General features: G+C 49.7%; 1 protein-coding gene across 2 annotated transcripts in view; it reads right to left on the reverse strand.

Annotated features, from left to right (window-relative positions):
* The window catches only part of AUTS2 (activator of transcription and developmental regulator AUTS2), a 767,594-nt gene that overhangs the window by 54,164 nt on the left and 692,972 nt on the right, over positions 1 to 20,458 (reverse strand). For both annotated transcript variants that reach the window (XM_069033649.1, XM_069033648.1), the window contains exon 6: positions 14,284 to 14,332. In XM_069033649.1, the coding sequence (XP_068889750.1) occupies positions 14,284 to 14,332 (49 nt within the window). The remainder of the gene's footprint in view (positions 1 to 14,283; positions 14,333 to 20,458) is intronic.

Raw genomic sequence — 20,458 nt, forward strand, 5'->3', positions numbered from 1 at the left:
GTGCTTAAGTTCCATGGTTAGCCAGAGGAAAGCAAATAAAACCTAAATATTCAAACGGAGACTGCTAAAGTCTGTTCATCATTTCCTGAAGAATCAGCTCCAAGACAGAATCCTACTCCCTGCCTGCTGTTTGCATTTGGAAATTACTTTATCCGTAATATGTTTACTAAAATAAGCAACATGAACACATCAGTTCTGAAAGTAGACTTTTTACCCACAAACCAGGCTGATCCCTGAGCTTTGAAGTTTCCACAGCTGCCCTGTTTTTCTTGGCCACTCCTCATTCTGACTGCTAGCAGCAGAAGAATCATAAAACATTGCAGAAAAATGCTACAGATTCTTTGCCAGAACAAGTAACGTCCTCCCCGTAGCATCTTTCTCAATCATTTCCAGTAACATCACAGTTCTGCTTCTCCCTCCTTCCCCACGCTCTGCTTACCAACACTGCCTGCTTGAGCACAGCAAACAAACACAGGCAGAAACAGCAACAGCAACATCCTCGTTCCCCTCGCTGGCTGCTGGTACCACCTGGGCACACACTGGGACTGACCTGGCTGAAAATCCCGACCTGCTAACTCACCCACAGGCACAAAAAAAGTAACTGTTAAAAAAGGAGTAATTCCAGGATATGTCAGGTTACAGAGTCTCTCACACACTTGTGAATGCATCCACTCTATTTTATCAAATTCATTAAATCACATAGGATTAGTAGTATCAGCTGCTCATAGAATCCCAGAGTGGGCTGGGTTGGAAGGAACCTTAAACCTCATCCAGTGCCACCCCTGCCATGGGCAGGGACACCTCCCACTGTCCCAGGCTGCTCCAAGCCCCAATGTCCAGCCTGGCCTTGGGCACTGCCAGGGATCCAGGGGCAGCCACAGCTGCTCTGGGCACCCTGTGCCAGGGCCTGCCCACCCTCCCAGGGAACAATTCCTTCCCAATATCCCACCTAACCCTGTCCTCCTTCAGCTTAAAGCCATTCCCCTTGTCCTATCAGACACTGTGCACAGACAGCTGTGCACTCCAGGGCTCCAGGGTGTTTTCCTGCAGCTCCCTGGACACCCTGGAATCCCATGCTGCCCGAGCCCTGGGGGATTTGGGGTGTGCCAGAAGGACAAGCAGAGCAGTGCTGGGGCTGTGCTGCTGTGGGGAAGGGCAGGAGCCCTGGGTGATTTGGGATTTTCCAGGAGGAGAGCAGAGCAGTGCCAGGGCTGTGCTGCCAAATGGCAGCACCCAACGCTCCCTGAGATTGTGGGACTGTGCCCCTGTGCCAGGTGCTGGCACAGCCCAGCTGACCCAAAGGGCTGCAGGACACTGAGCACCCCAAAGGCACCATCCTGCTGGGGACACTGCACTTTTGGGGACTCTGGCGCAGCCATCGCTGCCTTCTCAGGACACAACAACAAAGAAAAGAGGTTTCACTGCTTTTGTGTAAACTGCCAGAGCAATCAAAACCATCATCAGAGACAACTTACTGGCTAATCTAATTTTTAAGTATGCACAGCAGTCAACTTTAAATTAATTGTAATATCAGACTAAAAGGTGAAGACATCACTTCCTGGCACACCCACAGACCCCCTCAGTGACAGTGTGTGAGTGCCATTGTTTTTTAATTATTATTTCTTCAAATGCCTTTGTTAAGCCTTCGTTCCAAGTTGCCAGCCCTTTACCTGCAGGAAAATGACAATGACTTGTCTTAGGCTGCTGAGGAGATCATGCACACACCATCCCCAAGCTGTCCCCTGTGTCCCAGCACTCTCTGAAGCGTGGTGGCTGTTGCCACCAGGGGCTGTTCACACAGCAGGCTGTGGCAGCTCACTGTGCTTAGGGTTTGCTTCACCCCATTATTTGTTTGTCCCTGACAGACCTGCGTATCGAGCAGGTATTGTCAAGTTATTTTTGGCCCTTGATATAGTGGCAAAACATAACGAGGCCTTGAGGTGAACAACCACCTTGGCAGCAAGGCACGGAGCTGATTTGCTGTTGAAAGGCTGGAGAGCAATTAGGTTATTTGAGCAAGAGGAGGTGCTGGACAGGGCATGTGAAGACAGAGAACACCAGCTTAAGTATTGAAACACCACCCCCCTCCCTCAAGTTGTCAACTAACTATTCAAGCAAGGTGTTAATTTACTGCAGGCTGGATTGTCAACAAGCTTAATTTTTTTATTAATTCAAAAGATGCACAGACTTGTCCCACATGCACACATTGCCCAGCCCTTTCCAGACAAGTGCAGCAGCTTGCCAGATGATTGTTATCACCATTTAATTGTATTACAGTGATTCCCACAAGCCCTGGCTGTGGGCCTGGTGTGCAGAGTGAGGGGCTGTGCAAACAGGGCCAAAGGTGGTCTGTAGAGTGATAACTTCAGAGTGAGAGTCGGCATCAGATACAGAGAGCAGACACAGAAGCAGATGGAAAAACAGCTCAGTCGAGACCCATCACCCCACAAGGCAGCTCACAGGATGCCAAAGGCATGGAGTGACCTGAGGAGCACGAGGGTAGGGCACAAGTCCTCTCTCCTGCTCTGTGGGTGTCCATGGGACTGGTCAGGGAACAGTGTCACACCCACAGTGCCCCCAAACACACCTGACCCTGCACAGCCCCGGGCTCTGCAGAGGACACCCTCAGACCATTGTGCTGGTCACGCTGTGGGGAGTGCTTCTGACCTGACTGACTGATCAAACTGGGCTTTCTCTACTCAAACTCGACATCACATCCTGTCTGCATCACAGGAAGTGCATACAGCACCTGAGCACCCGGCAGCATTGGGCCACGGTCTTTTAAAGAATCACAGAATCATGGAATGGTTTGGGTTGGAAACAACCTCAAAGCTCATCTCATTCCAACCCCCCTTCCCTGGGAGACCTTCCACTGTCCCAGAGTGCTCCAAGCCCCATCCAGCCTGGCCTTGGACACTTCCAGAAGGTCACTTAAAGAAGACATTTATTTTTGTAAAATATTTATGCAGCTACACCTACAGGAAAACACTCTGTAAGCTAAGCACCCTCCAAGTGCAAATTCACAGGTCACTAATTTGGGTGTAACATATCCAGAGAAACCACTGGCAAAATACAAGAGCAGGTACAACAGCCAAGTTTTAGGAAGGAACACTAACCACAGCATGGAAAAAAAGCTGTTAGACAAGAAAAATGACCTTTGCAACACAGAAACAAGAGTCTTCTAATTCAATCCATACAGCCAGTCACTGTTGCTTTACCCTTTAAGTGGTCAAGGATGAGGTTCTGCACCCAAAGGTTATGATTTCTCTTGGAGCCTGGACCGAGCAGGTCACAGGGACCTGTCTGCTCATGTCTGTGGCTGAGGGCTGGCTGTAGATGACAGGACACCTCTCCTGCTGCACAGGGAGCAGCACCACAGGCCCAGGGACATCCCCAGTGCCAGTGTGAACTCATCCCTCTGACAGGCAATTGCTGGTGTATTCTGAGAGTTGCTCACCCTGTCTGCAGCCAGACACGACTGTTCAGGTATGAACTGGGTTGTAATGAGCTGGCTGCTCGAGAGCCACGTCTTCAAAATGACTTGGCTGGAGTGGTCTGCTTTAAATGTGTCTGATGCAGCCATGGGATTTCTCTTGGCATGGTGAAAGAGGCTGAACCTGGTGTTCCAGGATTGCCAGGATTGCTCCTGAGCACGCCCTCGTCCCTGAATGTGTTCAGAGAACCTGGCACAACCCTTCCACGCTGCTCCTTCCAAAACCCTGACTGCTTTCCATCTTTCCACCCACATGGTAAATCTTTCCCAGATCCCAAAGTCTCTGGAGGCTGTGTATTCATACAACAACAACCCTCACCTTCCCATCAACACCCACTTGACTGGGAGTTAGAAACACAAGGCTGAACTTCTGGCAATGAACGAAGAACAGAACGAAGACCAAGATCATTCCTCTGCCTTTCCTGACAAACAGGTGAGGTGAGAGCCCAGGAGTTCACCTCATTTGTTCCATATGAAAACTACATGAGACCTGTTCAGATCTCAGGAAGATCATCAGGAGAACCTGAAGAACAGTACCTAAAGAACATGCCTCAGATGCAATAAGATGGAAGAGAAAAGATTCCAGCAGTTCTCTCTCAGGAAGCGTCAGAAACTCAGCATCAGACTTTCCATCCCTCACAGCCTGAAGTGTCTCCCTGCTTCCCTAACCAAAACACTTGAGGATCATCCAGCTTGGGAGAGCAATTCCCTTAATGACAACAGTCTCTTTATGCTGCCCCAGGGTGCCAGGAAAGCTGGTTTTGAAGTTCCAAAGCTGACCCACCCCTGAGGCTGAGATCCACAGCCGGCACTGTGCTCCTGGCACAGCTTCCCCCCGCTCCCCAGGGGTAGCAGGTCCTGCCTGGCACTGAAAAACTGCCAAAGTCAGATCTTAATAATCATTTATCTCAGCAACACGGGCAAGGAGAAAAGAAAAAACCCAACAGTTGTTATCAAAGGACAGAACAAACTGGTGCTGAGGTCCCCAGGCAGCTCCCACACCCGCTGAAAGCTGCACAGGCCCCAGGCATACAACCCCCGGCAAAGAACCCAGCCAGCAGCAGCAAAACCAGGGCCTTGCTCATCTGCTTTTGATTTCTAAACACTGCTTCTCTTAACAAATGAAGTTTCAGTGCTCCTGGGACCAACAGCCTAGCAAATGAACAAAGTATTTATTTGTGGCTTTATTACTGCGGAGACCCATTTCCATGGAGTCATTTTTCCTTAGAACCCAGCCTGCTCTGCAGCAGCTGTTTTCTATTACAAACCACTCAAATTCCTTTGCCTCCAACTTCCAGAAGTGCCCACTAACCTGAAATAGTTGGAAACTACAGCAAATGGCTGTGGGAGCTCAGCAGCACTTTCACCTCGTCCCTCTCCCCAGGTTCTTCCCCATCTCCCTCACCAAAACTTGGCTGGCCCAGGTGGTTCCCATTCTCCCCATCCCCCAAACCTCCAGACCCCACAATGTTTGTGAAGGACCCTCAGAGTACAAAGTGACTCACAGAAAGGTAGAGGCTGGGGGAGAAGGTGGTTTGGCCCATGCCATGCAGGACTTTTGAATCACTACAGGTGAGGGGGGAACAGGAGGTTTGGGGAGCTACTCTGACTGTGAACAGGAGATTGGAATAAATCAGGTGGCTCTGGAGAGGTCTGGGCAAGCTGTGTGTGTGCCTTGAGCCAGGATTTCAAGTGCCAGGGGAAATCCTGCTGCATTAACACAGACTCCAACTCTGACAGAGTTTGAATCTTGTGCTGCTGGACTTTTAAACTCTCTCCTGGCCCAACTCTGAAGAGTCTTTAGCAAGCTGAGGTCTTCAGCTCCAAAAACAAAAGAAAAGAAAAAGGTTTCTCGGCAACAACATTTCTGGCTTGGAAATTCTTGACTGGGGGTGGGGAGGCCCTGGCACAGGGTGCCCAGAGCAACTGTGGCTGCCCCTGCATCCCTGGCAGTGCCCAAGGCCAGGCTGGACATTGGGGCTTGGAGCAGCCTGGGACAGTGGGAGGTGTCCCTGCCATGGCAGGAGTGGCACTGGATGAGGTTTAAGGTTCCTTCCAACCCAAACCTTCTGTGATTCCACAATTCTGTGACAGTCACAGAAGGAGCCCCCTCCCAGCTCCCACCTCGCTCTCCCAGCACATGTTAGCCAAGGCCATTAACTGCTCTGAAGGGCACTTCACTCAGTTTATCTGCTCCTCTGTTTGCCACTTTTAAAGTACACACTGATATTGGCTTTTTTAAAGCACTTGAACACTGCACAAGGCCCTTTCAGACACACTTGAGGCCTCTCTCAGCCAGTCACATCCAGCTTGGAAAACAGCTCCCGTTACACTGAAAAACTGGATGCCTTGTACAACACCAGGACAAGTGGTGATGGCAGCTGAAGCCCTGTCCTGATTCTGGGCTGGTCCTCCAGCACCTTGGCGGGGGCAGCCCCTCTGCCCTTACCCAGGCTCTGCCTCCTCCCACCCCATCTTGCACTTGAGCAACTGAGCTGCAACATCATCCTTTTTAATTTTTTTGCTGTGTTTGGGTTTCTGGTGAGAAATCACTCAGCTCACACTGCCCAACTTTGGTGCCCAAAGCCAGGGCAGCACCCATGTGGGGAAAAAGGATGGGACCTGCTGGGGACAGGGACAGCAAAACGAGCTTGAGTCCTCCTCATTCACCAAGGTCCAGTAGGGATAGGAAAAAAGGAAAGCTCAGTGATCCTGGGTGGCTGAGAGTGCCCAGGGTGTCCCAGGATTTATTCCTGTGGCTCTCATCCAGCAGAGCACTCAAGTACATGCTGGGTGTTAACAAGTGTTTGAAGTCAGTGGAGCAAGGAAGCACAACGCTGAGCTGAAGCCTAAACCAGGACAAAGCAGGCTCTGTTTATTCTGCTCCCTGAGCCCAGAAATGCCCTCTCACAACCCCTTCTCTGAGACTCACAGCATCCCTTCATAACCAGGCCCTGCCTTTTCCTTTGGATAATCTGCACTGAGTCCTGAGAAAGCCAAAAATTCACTAGATTAAAGTCTCATCCCTCACAAAGCCTTCTTTGCCACCAGACGGAACGTGGCAGCTCTCACTGGGAAGCTTAATTTCAGTTTTTCTGCCTACTCAGACAAATATTATTGCACTCAGGTCATACACTGAAGAGTTTCTTCAATGTTCAGACTCTGTGTTTTTCTAGGAAGAAAAAAAAAAAGCTGAGATTTTGGAAAGCAACAGTGAGATCTGCCTGTGGCTCCCCGCTCCTATTCCCGCACTTGGGAAAACAACGACTAATTCACAGAACTTCATGGGCTTTTGTGGGCAGTCTGCATGATAAAATAACATCTGACTTTGTGGGATCATTTTATGTGGAGAAACATTTAAAATATGTCAGGGTGGTGATTAATCATGGAACAGTTTGGGTTGGACGGGACCTTAAAGCTCATCTCATTCCATCCCTGCTGTGGACAGCAACACTTCCACCCGACCTGGCTGCTCCAAACCCTGTCCAACCTTTTTGAAGGCAAAAGGCATTCTTGTTTGGGGGACAGTTGAGAACTGGAAGAAAAAAAAAAGCCTCTTTGCTTTGGTTTTAAGAGCTCTTTAAGACTTTATTAAAAAAACAACAAAAGGAAAAAAAACCCCCACACTTCATATAGACATCCCTGCAAAACTCCTACTGACATCCAGAGTGTCAAGACTGTAGGATGTGGGATATTTTGGGGTGCTTCTTTAAAAAAATTAACAGTATCTGTCTAACAGCCCCTGCTCAGGCTGGGTAATTGTGCCAAGTGAGGAGGCAGGAGATCCTACAGCAGAAGGGCTCAGGAGGTGACCTGGAGGGTTGGTGACACAGCTGGGTGTTCGGGAAGCCTGGGCAAGCTGTGCACCCTACAGCCATGCCCCAAGCACCCCATAGCCACACCCTGAGCATGCTCTGCACAGCTCTCCTGACTTCAAACCATCTTAGAAGAGAGAGGCTGGTGGTGCAACTTGGATGGTGGCTGAGAATCAACCACTTGTCTCTAAAGGTGAAGTTAATTTATGGCCCATTGCTTCTCCTTTTTTTATTTTATTCTCGAGCCACGCAGGGCACACAATGCCCCAGAACGTTCCATGGTGCTGCTGGAGGCACTGCTGCTCCCCACGAGGGCTGGGGCTGACAGTGGCACATTCTGGAACGCCCTGTGCTGGCTGTTCCCTGCCTCCAGCTGGGACAGCTGGGCCCTGTGTGCTCCCAAAGGCTTGCAGAGACCCCTTTGGTCCTCCTACAACCCAAGCAAGGGGTTGTGGAACCAGAGTCCATCCAGTACCAACACTAAATGACAAATCCAGTGAAGGAACTCACGTTGTCCAGTGTTATCTACAACCGCAGATCCATTGTGTGGTGTCCTTGGCTTAACTCCTGGGTTAAACCCGGGTTAAACCCACTCCCAGGCTGAGCCAGCTGGCAGGAGTGGCTCTGCTCAGGTGACACCCTGCTGGTGCACACCTGATGCAAACGTGGCCCCTCCACTGTGACATTGCCGTGCTTTTCCAGTGCAAATGAAATGCATTTGATAAGATAACAAACGCCTGGCAAAGCACATTGAAGCTATGCAAGGGAGAGAACAGGAGGGGGGAAAAAATCTTGTATAAGCAGCAAAACAATACAGCTTTATCTAATCTGAGCAACTTATTGCTGCTTGTCTGCCTGTGTGTGTTTTACTGACAAAATAAAATAAATTGAATCAGCTCACACACGATAACATGCTCTTTCCTACCTCATACTAATTGCTTGGCTAATTGATGTTTGTTGAACTTTCTCCATTTCATTGAGTGATTAGGTACAAAGCTAACAGTTGACATCTGTAGGCGCTTAACTGGCGTCTGTAATTACTGTTAATGTTAAATAATTGTTAGTTAATTGGAGTGGTAACTGACTGAATAGAATCCAGATTGTGAAGCAAAAAGAGACCTAGTTAAATAAACATACATTTTCAGAGAAAATAACATTTTATTACAAGGGAGAGACTAACAGCAGGCCAGATAGGGGAGGTCTGCAGGATGCTCTGTTTACCAGATCTCAGAGCAGCCTCCAGCCTGGACTCCCCCAACCACAAGTATGGCAAGGCAGAATCTTTGTCACCAAAACACTCCTATCCCAAAAATTTTTCCTCATTATTTTGAGCCAGTTAGCACAATTTTACAGCCCAACACTGATGTCTTTCTAGAGAAAATCAAATAGAGGCTCATCTACAAAACAAATATTCTCTCCATATTAGATACAATTGTGCTGGTAAATATTGCCATTTTGCTCCTTAGCCTGGAATAGCTTGACTTTAAAAAATTCCACAGCCTTAAATGAACTCTTGGGTGCATGTGATCAGCAACTGACCGCAAAGGGTACTTGATACCAGCCCAAAGGGGCAGGGATGCCCAGAACAACACTTCCAACTTCTCCCTCTGCTGTTTTGGTCAAGAAAAGCCAATGCCTTCAGCCATGCTGGCTGCTTTCTGCTTTTGTTTTGAATTACTGACTTCAAAGTTACCAGTGAAGCCTTGAAAGGCTCCTGTTTTGTAAGTAATGATTTAAGAATCTGAAATGTTTTGGAAGAGGCTACTTTGAACTTTCACCTGCTCCTCTGGGCACATCACATTATCCAGTGACCTTTTCCTGCAGCTACAGAGCAGCACTGGGACCCCACAGCTCTGGCACCTCCCAGCACTGAGACCCCACAGCGCTGGCACCCCACAGCTCAGCTGGCAGCCACAGTCCAGCCAAAAAACCACCAGGATGTAGAGGAGAGGGCATGGAAGGCATAGGACTGGAGAGGGGTGGTTGGTGCTCAGGAGATGTAGCCATAAAGGATGCTATGAACAAATTCCTTGCTCAGATAAAGCCTCCCTGGCACAGGAATAGCTGCCCTGCTCTTTTGTGCAGCAGAACAAAGCACCATCTCAAGACATTTATCGACCTTTTTGTCTGCTTCACTCGGAAGTCAGGGTGAAGTGACCCAGCAGCTCCTCTAATCTAACTCAGGGGTACCAGAAACCCGGGCTCTCCAAACCCACAGCTTTTTCCAGTGCTCAGCCTCTCCCTAATGAGACACTGAACTTCCACATGGAAAATACTGAAAGGCCATTTGAAAGCCACAAAACACCAGCAAACCAGTGATTCAAAGCCAGCAGGGAAGTCTCCGCTGGAAAGGCGAGGGGACACCACTGCCAGGGTGTCACTTGTGGGGGTGAGCCATGGGAACTGCCACAAAAGCAGACATCTGGGATGATTCAGCAGTCCCTGAGGCCTGCTGGCCTGGGGCCGGTTCCCTGCAGTGCTGGGATTGCTCCAGAGCTCCGAGAGCAAGGGAGGAAGAGGCATTTCAGTGAGAAGAGGCAGCAGGGAGGGCCAACATCCACACAGCAGCCACCCCACAGACTGCAAGCGAGGCTGAGAACACACCCCAAGTGAGTGAGGATGTTCTGTGGATTCCTCCAGACCCCGGACAGGAGGGAGGCAGCCCCAGCCAGTCCCCTGGCACACCGACCATGGTAACACTGTACATGTGCTGCCTGCGTAGCACTGGATCCACTTACATCCAACTCGAGATGCCGTGGGGATGGTTTACTTAAGAGTGAGAGCACCTCTCCACAGCCAAGGATCTCCTGTGAATGGATCAGCAGGGAAGGAATTGCCAGCTTTAGCTCCCTGCTTGTTTACAGCAACAGATGTTGTAGAGGATCCTCAAGAAATGCTTCACCACAGACAGCCAAGGGGAGAAACAACAACACGCCTGTTTTTTCTAGGGCAGGATATTGCTGCAGAGCAACCTAAAAAGCCAGGGCTTGATCTGACTGGTATTGCAGCCACCAGTGAAGCCTCCTAACCCAGATGCCTTGATCCACCTCCAGCTGAGAGTATAAATATTTCCCTGACAGCTGGTGGTGCCACGCAGCAGAAGGATTCATAAAGTTTACATGAACATCCTGTAAACAATTTGAACATAAAAAGCTCTAACAGCCCAATTGTGCTTCTGATCAAAGGCAAACTTCAATATACGGCACAAATGAAAACTTCACCACTTTGGGACTCATTTCTCCCTTCAGGAAAAGCTGTTTTCCAAGGGTACGTAGGAGGGAGTTAACATAAATGAAGCACACAGTCGTAGTAGGAGCTGCCTGCTCTGCAGCTTCAGATGTGTGTATTTAAATTATTGAGAGATAATGGAATTTAATTACGCTGAGAAGTCATGTTGCAAAAATTCATGAACAAAGCCTGTACTCTGGCTGGGTTTAATGGTGCTGAGGTGAAACTCTCAAGAGGGTGAGGGGTAGTTCTGCTCCTTCAAAGACACACAGACTACAAGCAGCAATCCCAAACTGGAAGGGCCATCCTGCAGGGAGCGAGGGAGGGAGAGCAGGAGCTGCAGGCGGGGGATGCTGTCCTCTGCCAGCTCTGCTCCAACTCATTTATTCAGACACTGACAGCTCCTTTGTCAAGTATTACCAAGGGCCCAGACCCTTGGGTGCTCACCTCCCAGCACAGCCACCTGGATTCCCATGGGAACCACCTCCCGGGATAATTTAAGCACTACAAGGTGTTCCTGCCAGAGCCGTGGAGTGCAGGGCTCTGATTCACGACCAGGGAGCACTCATTCAGTGGCAGCTACAGAGCCTCCTGCTCTGGGGACCAAGCTCCATCCCTCCCAAATTCCCAGCCCTGCTGCAGACACACTGAGGGCTGGGGACCTCTGGGAGTGGTGGCAGTAGGGAGGTCACAGGGGAACCCCATAGCCCTTTCCATTGCTTGACTCTGACATGAGTCCCAGCCCTGAGGGACCCCAACATCCACTGGCTGCCCCCAAAAGCTCACAGGACCCTTCTGGATTCAGGGGTGCACCTTCCCATTCAGCTCCAAGGGCAGCCAAGTCCCAAATGGGAGCTGAGAGACTTCTCCTCAAGGGTTTTACCAGCTCTCCTAGAGAGGGTTGGGGGGGGGATTTCACTTGGCTCTAGATTTTTTAAATTCTTAGTGTTTCTGAGGGAGGGACTGCTCCACATCACACATCCACACTAATCCATCACTCCTTGAGCCTGAGCACATCTTAAGCCTTGAAGTCCACAACGAAATGACAGAAAGGGCACAAAATGTATATATGAGATCTAAACTGCTTCGGGATTTGTACCTGCTCCATAAATTCATTACTTCTGTAATTTCTGCTACTTCAGTTATAAATAACACTAAATAAAATTTTTTAAAAAGGCAAGAAAAACCCAAGCAGTGTGTGAGCCACGGGTGGTTGTGGGACATCCAAGAGGAGTGGCCACGGACACAGAGGGCCGGTCCCTGTCAGCCTGCCCAGCCCTCCCAGCCTGGCAGCTTGGAAGGCTCCATCATGATTTACCCAATGCAAATCTGACCTTTCTTACGAGTGACTTTTATTGCTTTTGGCAAAAGCAGCCGTGGACAACGCAGTGGGGAAGAGCTGGCTTGGAAGGAAACAGCCTGAGCTGTGGAGAGGGAACTTGAACTTGGAATATATCAAACTGACGGCCCCCGGGCACTCGGCAGCTCCCCAGGGCTGGCACTCAGAGCAGGAACAGCGCCCCAGCACCGGCAGAGAGCCCAGCACCTGCCTGCCAGCAATTACTGACATTATCTCCAAACAGGGGAGCTTTTCTGAGCTTCTTTTCCTGATATTTAGTAGTCTGAATGCTAATCCCTTTGACAAAACTGTCCCCTATGCTTTTTCTGTTCTCCTTCCCCTTAATCTCTTTCTCCCAGTGAAAAAAAAGAAAAAAAAAGAGGGTGGAAAAAAAAAAAAGAAAATACCAGCCAGCCTAGTTTGGCCGCACCTGGATTTGCATTGATTCCTCCCTTGTCATTCATGTTACCAACAGGAATTAGCATATGGCTTTAAGGGGAAACTCAGGAGGAGAAAAGAAAGATGCCATTTTGATGGAAATAAGGGGCAAAGGAATAATCTATCATCAACTAAAAAGCTTATTTGTGTACGGTTTCCCAAGCAAAGCTTCGAAAAGCCCATGTTGATTTTAGGCTACACAAAGAAACCCTAATCCTTTCAAGGGAACTAAATCACCAAAGAAAAGTACCTCGGAAGAAAAGGCTCCCTGTCAAGCATGGGTATTCACATCCAAAGGGATGCCACGAATCAAGCTCCGTAAGTAAACAGCAATAAGAATGTGGGAAATGTGTTTGAGTCAAAAAAGAAAACCAAAGGAAGAGGAAGAGGGGCCTACTCTTCATCAGTCACCTCCCGGGGAGGAGAGGAGCCCCTCACCCTGGTTACAGGCCTGCGCCAGGAATGTGGATTCACCACCCGGCTTCTCCTGCCCTGGCCCAGCCCCAAGAAAGGGCTGCTCAAATGCCACAGCTTTTTACAGCAAATTAGCAAAATAAAGATGCAGTCACATGTAGTTTGGGGGCCGGGGGTCACTCCAGACACGAAGCTCTTCCCTTCTAATGGCTGTGCCACCTATTCTCAGCCTCCGGAGGGGCCTGGGGAGCCCGTAAATGCCATTAATCACAAAGGATAAATCAGCTTGCCAAGTGAGATAACCTGGTTAGACCACAGAAATAATCCAGACTGTACTTCCAAAGGATGCTAATACATGAAAAACAGGACTATGGATCCGTAATCCAATTAAATCCAGGTATAATTCAATATGCAGCAGAAGCCTTCAGAAGCAGCAGCAGATCAGCATGGGAATCCCAAAGGTAACGGGGTCACATTCTGTCCCCAGTTTAACCACCACAGCTTCGTGGAATTAAAAGGCACAGAGAAACACTGCAATGACTCACTGGAGTAACAAACCAAACCCAGGGCAAATACTGAGCAAATCCACACCCGGCCAACAAAACACACCTGAATTTCAAGCGAGTCAAATCTGCCTCTCCTAACGCAAACTGACTCGAGTGTTCCAACCCCCACCAGATAAAACCCCAGGTTTACAGCCAGAAGCTCACCCTTTTCCAGGCAGTGCCTATGTGCTGCCAGAGAAAAGCAGGACACTGGGGTAAAAACCAGACGCATTCTCAAGGCTTTGAATTATACTTGTTTGTGCAACTCGTGCCTGGAGCTGATCCCTCCACCCTCCTTGCAAAAACACCAACCAAACCAAAAATAAGAATTAAACCCAAAGGATCCCCAAAGCCTTTGTAACAACGGCACTCCTGGCCCAGCTCCACACTGCAGCTCACGGGCGCTGATTTAGGGCAAGTTTTCCCTTAATGTACTGTTATATCATTAGCCACTCTGTCTTTGGATTGCTATTTGGAAGAAATTAATGGGATACTGAATATTTAAATGTGGCCCTCTCTATCATTTATTAACTCTACAGAAAGCACACAGCACAGTAAGCCATGGTTTATGACTATTATCCTGTGAATACTAAACGTTGGCTGGTTATTACTGTCAGCAGTGCAAATTGGCTATTCATAATTCCACGTCTATCATGGAGCTGATGAGTAACAATCAAGTTAAAACATTTTGAAAACTCTTACAGTTATTTAAATGAGCTTAAATTAAAGCCATTTGTAAAATAAACTATTCCCTAATATTGTTATTTAAATTAATTCTGACCTGGCAGGCAATGCATTATTTAAAGCCTATATTTTATATTAAGCAAAGCAATTACCAAGCATACAGAACATGTCTGAAACCCAGAGAAACATAAAAAGCACTAACAAGCTGATTGCGACATTTCTGCAAGACAAGTTACATTTCATCTCCCATTGAAATTGCCATGAAAAGAAACGTGTGGGGGGAAAAAAAGAAAATAAATCTGTTTGGGATGTGAATTGCAGCCTTACCTTTATTTGTGACAGCGTTGAACAGTTTCTCAGAGCTGGCATCAGATGCCTGAAAGACCAATAAAAAAAAAAAAGAAAAAAAGAAGTTACATTTTCTAGCAGTGATAGATTTCCAAAGGCACGGCGGTGTATTTATGCACAGGCAGAGGTGTGTATATTTTAGGGAAACAAATCAGGAGGCAAAACCAGGAGCGCTGGCAGCGGCGGCTCCGGGGGCCGTGTCCATGAGGTGGTGCTGTTTGGCTGTGCTTCGCCGCCCTGCAGTGCAGATTTTTCTTTGGAAAGATTCTATTTCATAAAGAAATGGGGTTTTTCTTCAACATTAGCTGCACAGACACTGGATCTTTGTACTGCCATTATCCAATACGTTCCGACATTGATTTTTGCGATGGAGAAGTCATGATTTCAAACCCGACAGCCCATTCTCGAGAATCTCCAGAGCTGCAGATTTCTTAATTAATTTTTTAAAGTATTTTTGGGATCCCTGCTGTGTGAACATTCGATTTTTACCACCTTCAAAGCAGTGTTGATAACTTAGGTTAGTAATTTCATAATTTGCTGTTGCAAACTCTTTGAAAAATAAAGAGTGTGTCAGTATTTAGGATCAGTGTGTATTTCCACGTCAGCTTTGCCTTCCTCAGAATAACCGATTCTTGACACCTCGCTGTGTAAACTAATAAACCTTTTATTTTCCATCAAGCCACCTTTATCCACAGAGGTTTTTCCCCTTAATATTGTGTTAACAGCCTATCTATTCCTGCTGTTTCTATGCCAGGGTGCCAGCTCAGCTGTCCACCCATATAAAAAGCTTTATTTCAGTTTCACACAAAACCATTGATCTCCCCCTTTCAGAAATTCCAACGGCACAAAACCAGCCGGGGAAGGGAACACTGCAAACGTTCATTTTACGAACACCCCGAGCCCACGAGCACCAAACACTCAGTTTGTGCCAGCTGTGTGCTGCTGGGTTTGGGCACACACACACACAAACACACACAGAGCCAGCTACAGCTCAAACTTCTCCCACCCCTGCACCCACAAAAAGCCCAGAGCTGCTCAATTCCGAACTGGAGCCTGGATCCAGCCCTGCTGAGAGACAGGCTGCTCTTGGAAAGCACAGGGAAAACGTGCTCAGTAACAAAACACTGCAAACAGGGTTAAAATGCAACACATGAGAAAGATTTTAATTTTTCCCTAGAAACTGTTTTCTTACTGGATTCAGGAAAAAATAATTGAAAATGCTGGTTGGGAAGTGGGCTGCAGGGGTTTTTTGTTAAAGGGAAGGAATTTCTCAATTCAAAACCAGATAAAAATCACAAGACAATTCACACAAACATTCACTATCTAGACTGCACTAAAAACTTGGATGTGAAACTCCCGATAAATGAGTAGACCCGGCTCAGACTGCGCATCACAATGTAGGAATACACTGAAATAATTTGTTTGCCCTCAAGTAAGTGACAGACAAGATTTCTATGATTATTAAAAATAGCTTTATTCTTTTTCAGACTTCTAGACAGATTTTACTAGATTACTGCTGCCTCATTTGAAAGCTGAGCTGGTGCATTTCTTCTCAATTAAATACCTTGTAAACACTGGATTTATTACCCAATGATGGATTTATTATTCAGTGACGACTTTCTCTAAATTAATGAAAATATGTGAATAATGCACAAATTGAAGAGATCAAGAAGGCCATGTGCCTTAAAGAGCAGCCCAGTATTAGTCCAACAAGAAGCTCAATGCTTTCCTACCCTTGTCAATCAGCCTGCTTAAAAATAATCTTTCCCAGTGAATTTCAGCTGTTGTTGTCTTCTCAAATGCAGCCTTCCTCTGAAGTCAAAACTCTCTGAACCAGTTCTTTTTAGAAAGAAAATCCAATATTAAAAACCAAGCAAACTTCTTACAGTTTCAGCTATTACTTTATTTTACTGTTTCAAAACAAAACAGCACAGGGAAGCTCCACGCTTCCTATTCGCTTGATTTTTCCAAGCACCACAAAGAGGGAAACATCTTTCTTATTAAGAAGTTTGCTCTAATGCCGAGCGTAAACCAAGAGATTGCTTTTAAGCCATGGCTTTTCAGGTGCAATCTTTTCCTGTGCTATCACACACACCACTCACAAACAGGGCTGTGACACCTGGAAGTGGCATATCTCGAACAAAACGCAGCCTGCCCGAGGATCGCTCCGGAGCAACCTGGCAGATGATTATCCATGTAACATACATCTAAAAAAGGAATTCTTTTACAAAGACAAAGCTCGTCCAAGACCGAAGCTCATTTTGCATTACTGACCACACACAACCGAATGGAAGTGCAACTTGAAATAACCCCACTGCCTGCGATACCATAAAAATAACCCAAATGGTGGCTGGAACAGTGAGATGAACTTGGCCCGCCTATTTTCTTACTTAAAAATTGGAATTTAAATACAGAATAGCAATTAGGGTGAAGTACCGGTGATACAGAGGCGAACACAATCTCTGCCAGCAGACACACAGCGTATCAATTTCCATGCCACTATTATTTTTCCACAGCTAGGCAGTCACATCACGCAACAACACTGAAGGAACAAAAAGCCCAATTGATTTAAAAACCCGCAACAACTCAGTACAACCCCAGAAAGATGAAATTCAGTGCTTGTGCAGCGCGGAACCCTGCTCTGTGCTGACAGGAATCCGCGCAGACAACAAAGTGCCTTTATGTGCACGGTGGGTGCGATGTGGCCGAACCTGGATGTTCCAGCGGCGGAGAGGGGCTCGGCTCTCCCTTCCCTTACACCAGCCAAGTGCAACTCTCTTCTCGCTCCCCTTTAGCCCCATCTCCCCACGTCTTACTTGAGCAGCTGATGAGCACTGTCTGCTGGCACCGTGACATTTGGGGACAGCACCGGGTTATCCGGGGTGCTCTGCCCTAGGAGCCCCCTCGGTTTCTCCTGCACAGAGCCGGAGCTGGTGACACACAGTTCCCTTCCTCGCACTTTGGCCGTTTTCCCTTACAAATCCCCTTGTTACCAAGCGCAGCTTAATCCTTTTCACCGCGAAATAAAACAAGTCAGCAATCCCTTGGCTTAAAGAAAAAAAACCCAACAAACCACACAGAAAAAAATGACCTAAAGAGTATTTTTCCCTCACCAAGGAATGTGCTGCCGTTCGAGGGGATGTATGACTAAAATATTTCCTGTCCAGACAGCGCAGCCTGACTCACTGCTGGCACGGCCCGGCCCCGCCGCGGCACTTGCACCGGCCCCGCACCTGCCCGCGGAGCCAGCGCGGCCCCGCCGCTCCCTCCGCCCCGGCCAGTCCCGGGCTGCCCGGGCCCGGCGGCCGCTCCCCTCCCCGCCGCGGGGCCCCGCAGGAGCCGGGCCGACCCCTGCCGGTGGTTACCTGCTGTCCGGGGGCTCGGCGGGGCGGCCGGCCCGCGGCTCATGGCGGTGCGGGAGGGGCGGGCGTGTGCGGCAACTCCGATCCAGCGCGGCTCTCAGCGTCCCGCGGCCAAACCCCAACTAATCCTCCGCGGGGAACCAACTCCGCGGGCCGGGCGCGCGGGCCGCCGGGCGGGCATCCTTCCCGGGCCGCCGACCCCTTCCCCGCGCCTGCAAGATGGTTCCCGGGAGCAGCGAGCGGAGCGCGGCGTGCGGGGAGCGCGGCGGGCACGGAGCGGGCGCTACTGGAGCGGCAGCAGGACAAAGAAAACCATGTGCGGCGGCGGCGGCCGGGGGCAGCGGCGGCACCTCCGGGTGCGGGGCGGTGCGGGGCGGTGCGGCCGCGGCGCCTCCTCCCTCCCTCCGCGGCTCCAGCGCCGGCGGCGGCGGCTGCGCGTCCCTTCCTCCGGGCGGCTTTTTGGGTTCTCTTCCGCTGTTTGCTGGTGTGTTTCGGGGGGTGATTGTTTTTGTTATGGTTAAAAAGTCATGCCCGTCCTCTCCCGAGCCAAAGCGGGCTCCCGCCGGGCGCCGTCCCTCCCGTCGCGGCCGCGCTCAGGTGAATTCCATGGGGGAGAGGCAGCGGCCCGGCCCCGGCTCCTCCGGCTCCGGCTCCTCCGGCCCCGCCGAAACAGCCTCGCAAGCCTGTAATCCCCGAGGGGCGGCCGCTCCGCTCTGCTCCGCTCCTCCCGGCCCGGCTGCAGGCGCCGGCCGGTCCCCTCTCGCCGCCGGCTCCGCTCCGCACTGCGCGGCGCTCCCGGAGCCGCCGCCGCCGCCCGCCGGCTCCGCCCTCCGCCGCGCCCCGCCCCGCGCTCCGCCGGGGTCCCCGCGGCGGGGGCGGCCCGGCCGGGCGGGGGAGGCTCCGCGGGAGCCGTGCTCCCCGTCCGCCAGCGGCCGGCTCGGAGCAGCCTGCGGAGCTGCGGGGCTGCGCGGAGCCCCCGGCCGCGGCTCCTCGGGGCGGTGCGAGGGACCCGCGGAGCCGGACAGTCCCCCCCCTGCCCCGGGATGGCGGCACACGCACACGAACATCAGTCGCTCCACGAACATCACTCTCTAGAGCTCCGCGGGAGGAAAACACGATCGAAAACATCGTATTGCATTTAGCAATTTTGTGGTTTTAACGGAAATTTATTTTTTTTTTTTTTTTTTAAGTGGGAAAAACCAATGTCCCCAGCTGCAGGCAGGGTGGCCTGCCGGGGACCCGGGCTGCTCGCTGAGCTGTGGTGACTGCCTGAGCCCCCGTGCAGAGACTCGCCTGACTACTTCCAGCACTGAACATTATTGTCAACGGGCAATGGATTTCCCACTCGCTGTAGGTTTTCCTTAAGCGCAGCACACCATTAGCAATGGCTACCGCGGAAAATAAACGCACAGATACATGACGATATAAATGATTATTCACTGAAGCGCGGCACTCGGAGCCAAATGATGTTTCCTGGGAAGATGAGAGGCAGTTATGCACATTGGCACAGTACCCCCATACGGTGAGATGTTTCCTGGGAAAGGGATAGGTGCTAAGAGAGGACTTACGGGCTTGCAAGACCGTGCCCAGGGAGTGTTTTCAAGATTTCAAACCTGGAAATGGGTTTCAAACCCATACCGGGCTAGGAGTGCTAATGGAATTTAACTCCCATGGGTTCCACTTGAATTTGAGCTAAATCCTCAGAAACAGGGTTGACAAGCCCTATTCACCCCAACTCCTGTGGCAGAGCTCAGCCTGGAGGAGGTGACTCTCCTAAGGAAAAGGTGGGAACTACCTACACCAGCTAGAAAACAAAAGCAGAGCAAGAGCTGTGTGTGCCTGGTCGGCCTCACCTGAGCTGGGATTATATTTATGTGCTCAAAATCCAACGGCAGCTTGGAAAGATGCCCCTATGTCCTGGCCCAGCTCCGAGCTCGCCTCAGGACGTGGGATGAGGAGGGACTGCCCTTCTCCTGGCCCCAGGGCACCAAGGTGGCTCCGAGCTCTCACCCAGCAGTGACGGGGTGCAGGTGGCTGCAGTGGCTCTGGTGGCCCTGCACAGAGCTAATCCCACAGTGTGTGAGGGGAAGGGAAATCATGATCTGACTGTCCACACAAGAACAAGTGCCATAATTAAGAAAGAACTCCTACCAATTACCCATGTAGAACTACACGATTTAATGCAAGTATTTCCTATTCGTTCCTCATTCCATCACCGTATGATCCATTTAAGAATCCATTTAAGTTTTCCCCTTCAGTAGCTTCTCCAAGATTCTTACCTGAGGTGCAGTCCCACTGACTGTGGTGGTTTCTGCGGGGACAGCGGGGTGGGAAGATGTACAAAGAACAGTAATGATACACAGGAGATGAACACACCCAGCACAGCTCCAGACCGTGGCCACAGACACTGCAGTGCTTTCGTGCCATGGCTGATCCAGGGTGGGAATGCTTTGGTGAAACTGGGACAAGTGGTCTCCACTGGAAAATTAAAGAATTGTGGCCAACTTCAGATCCCAGTATGGCAATGGAAATGAGTTCTCCAGGATTGTCCAGTTGAGTAGCTTATTCCCACATTTCCACACCATAATTGAGCATGGATTTTGGCTGTTAAACTTTCACAGGTTTTTACATCTAATAAATATATATTTGCATCTAATAAATATATATTGCAAAGATAACCTTGTGCCATCAGAGAGGTGTTTCCATCTCCCCTTAGAAACCCAACAGAAATGGCTTCAGGTCTGGTGTCTGGAATCAAGGGTGGCCAGTGGCCAAAAGCCATCACAGCCCAT

The sequence above is a fragment of the Aphelocoma coerulescens genome, chromosome 19 (genome assembly GCF_041296385.1).
Source record: "Aphelocoma coerulescens isolate FSJ_1873_10779 chromosome 19, UR_Acoe_1.0, whole genome shotgun sequence".
In the NCBI taxonomy this organism is placed as follows: Eukaryota; Metazoa; Chordata; class Aves; order Passeriformes; family Corvidae; genus Aphelocoma; species Aphelocoma coerulescens.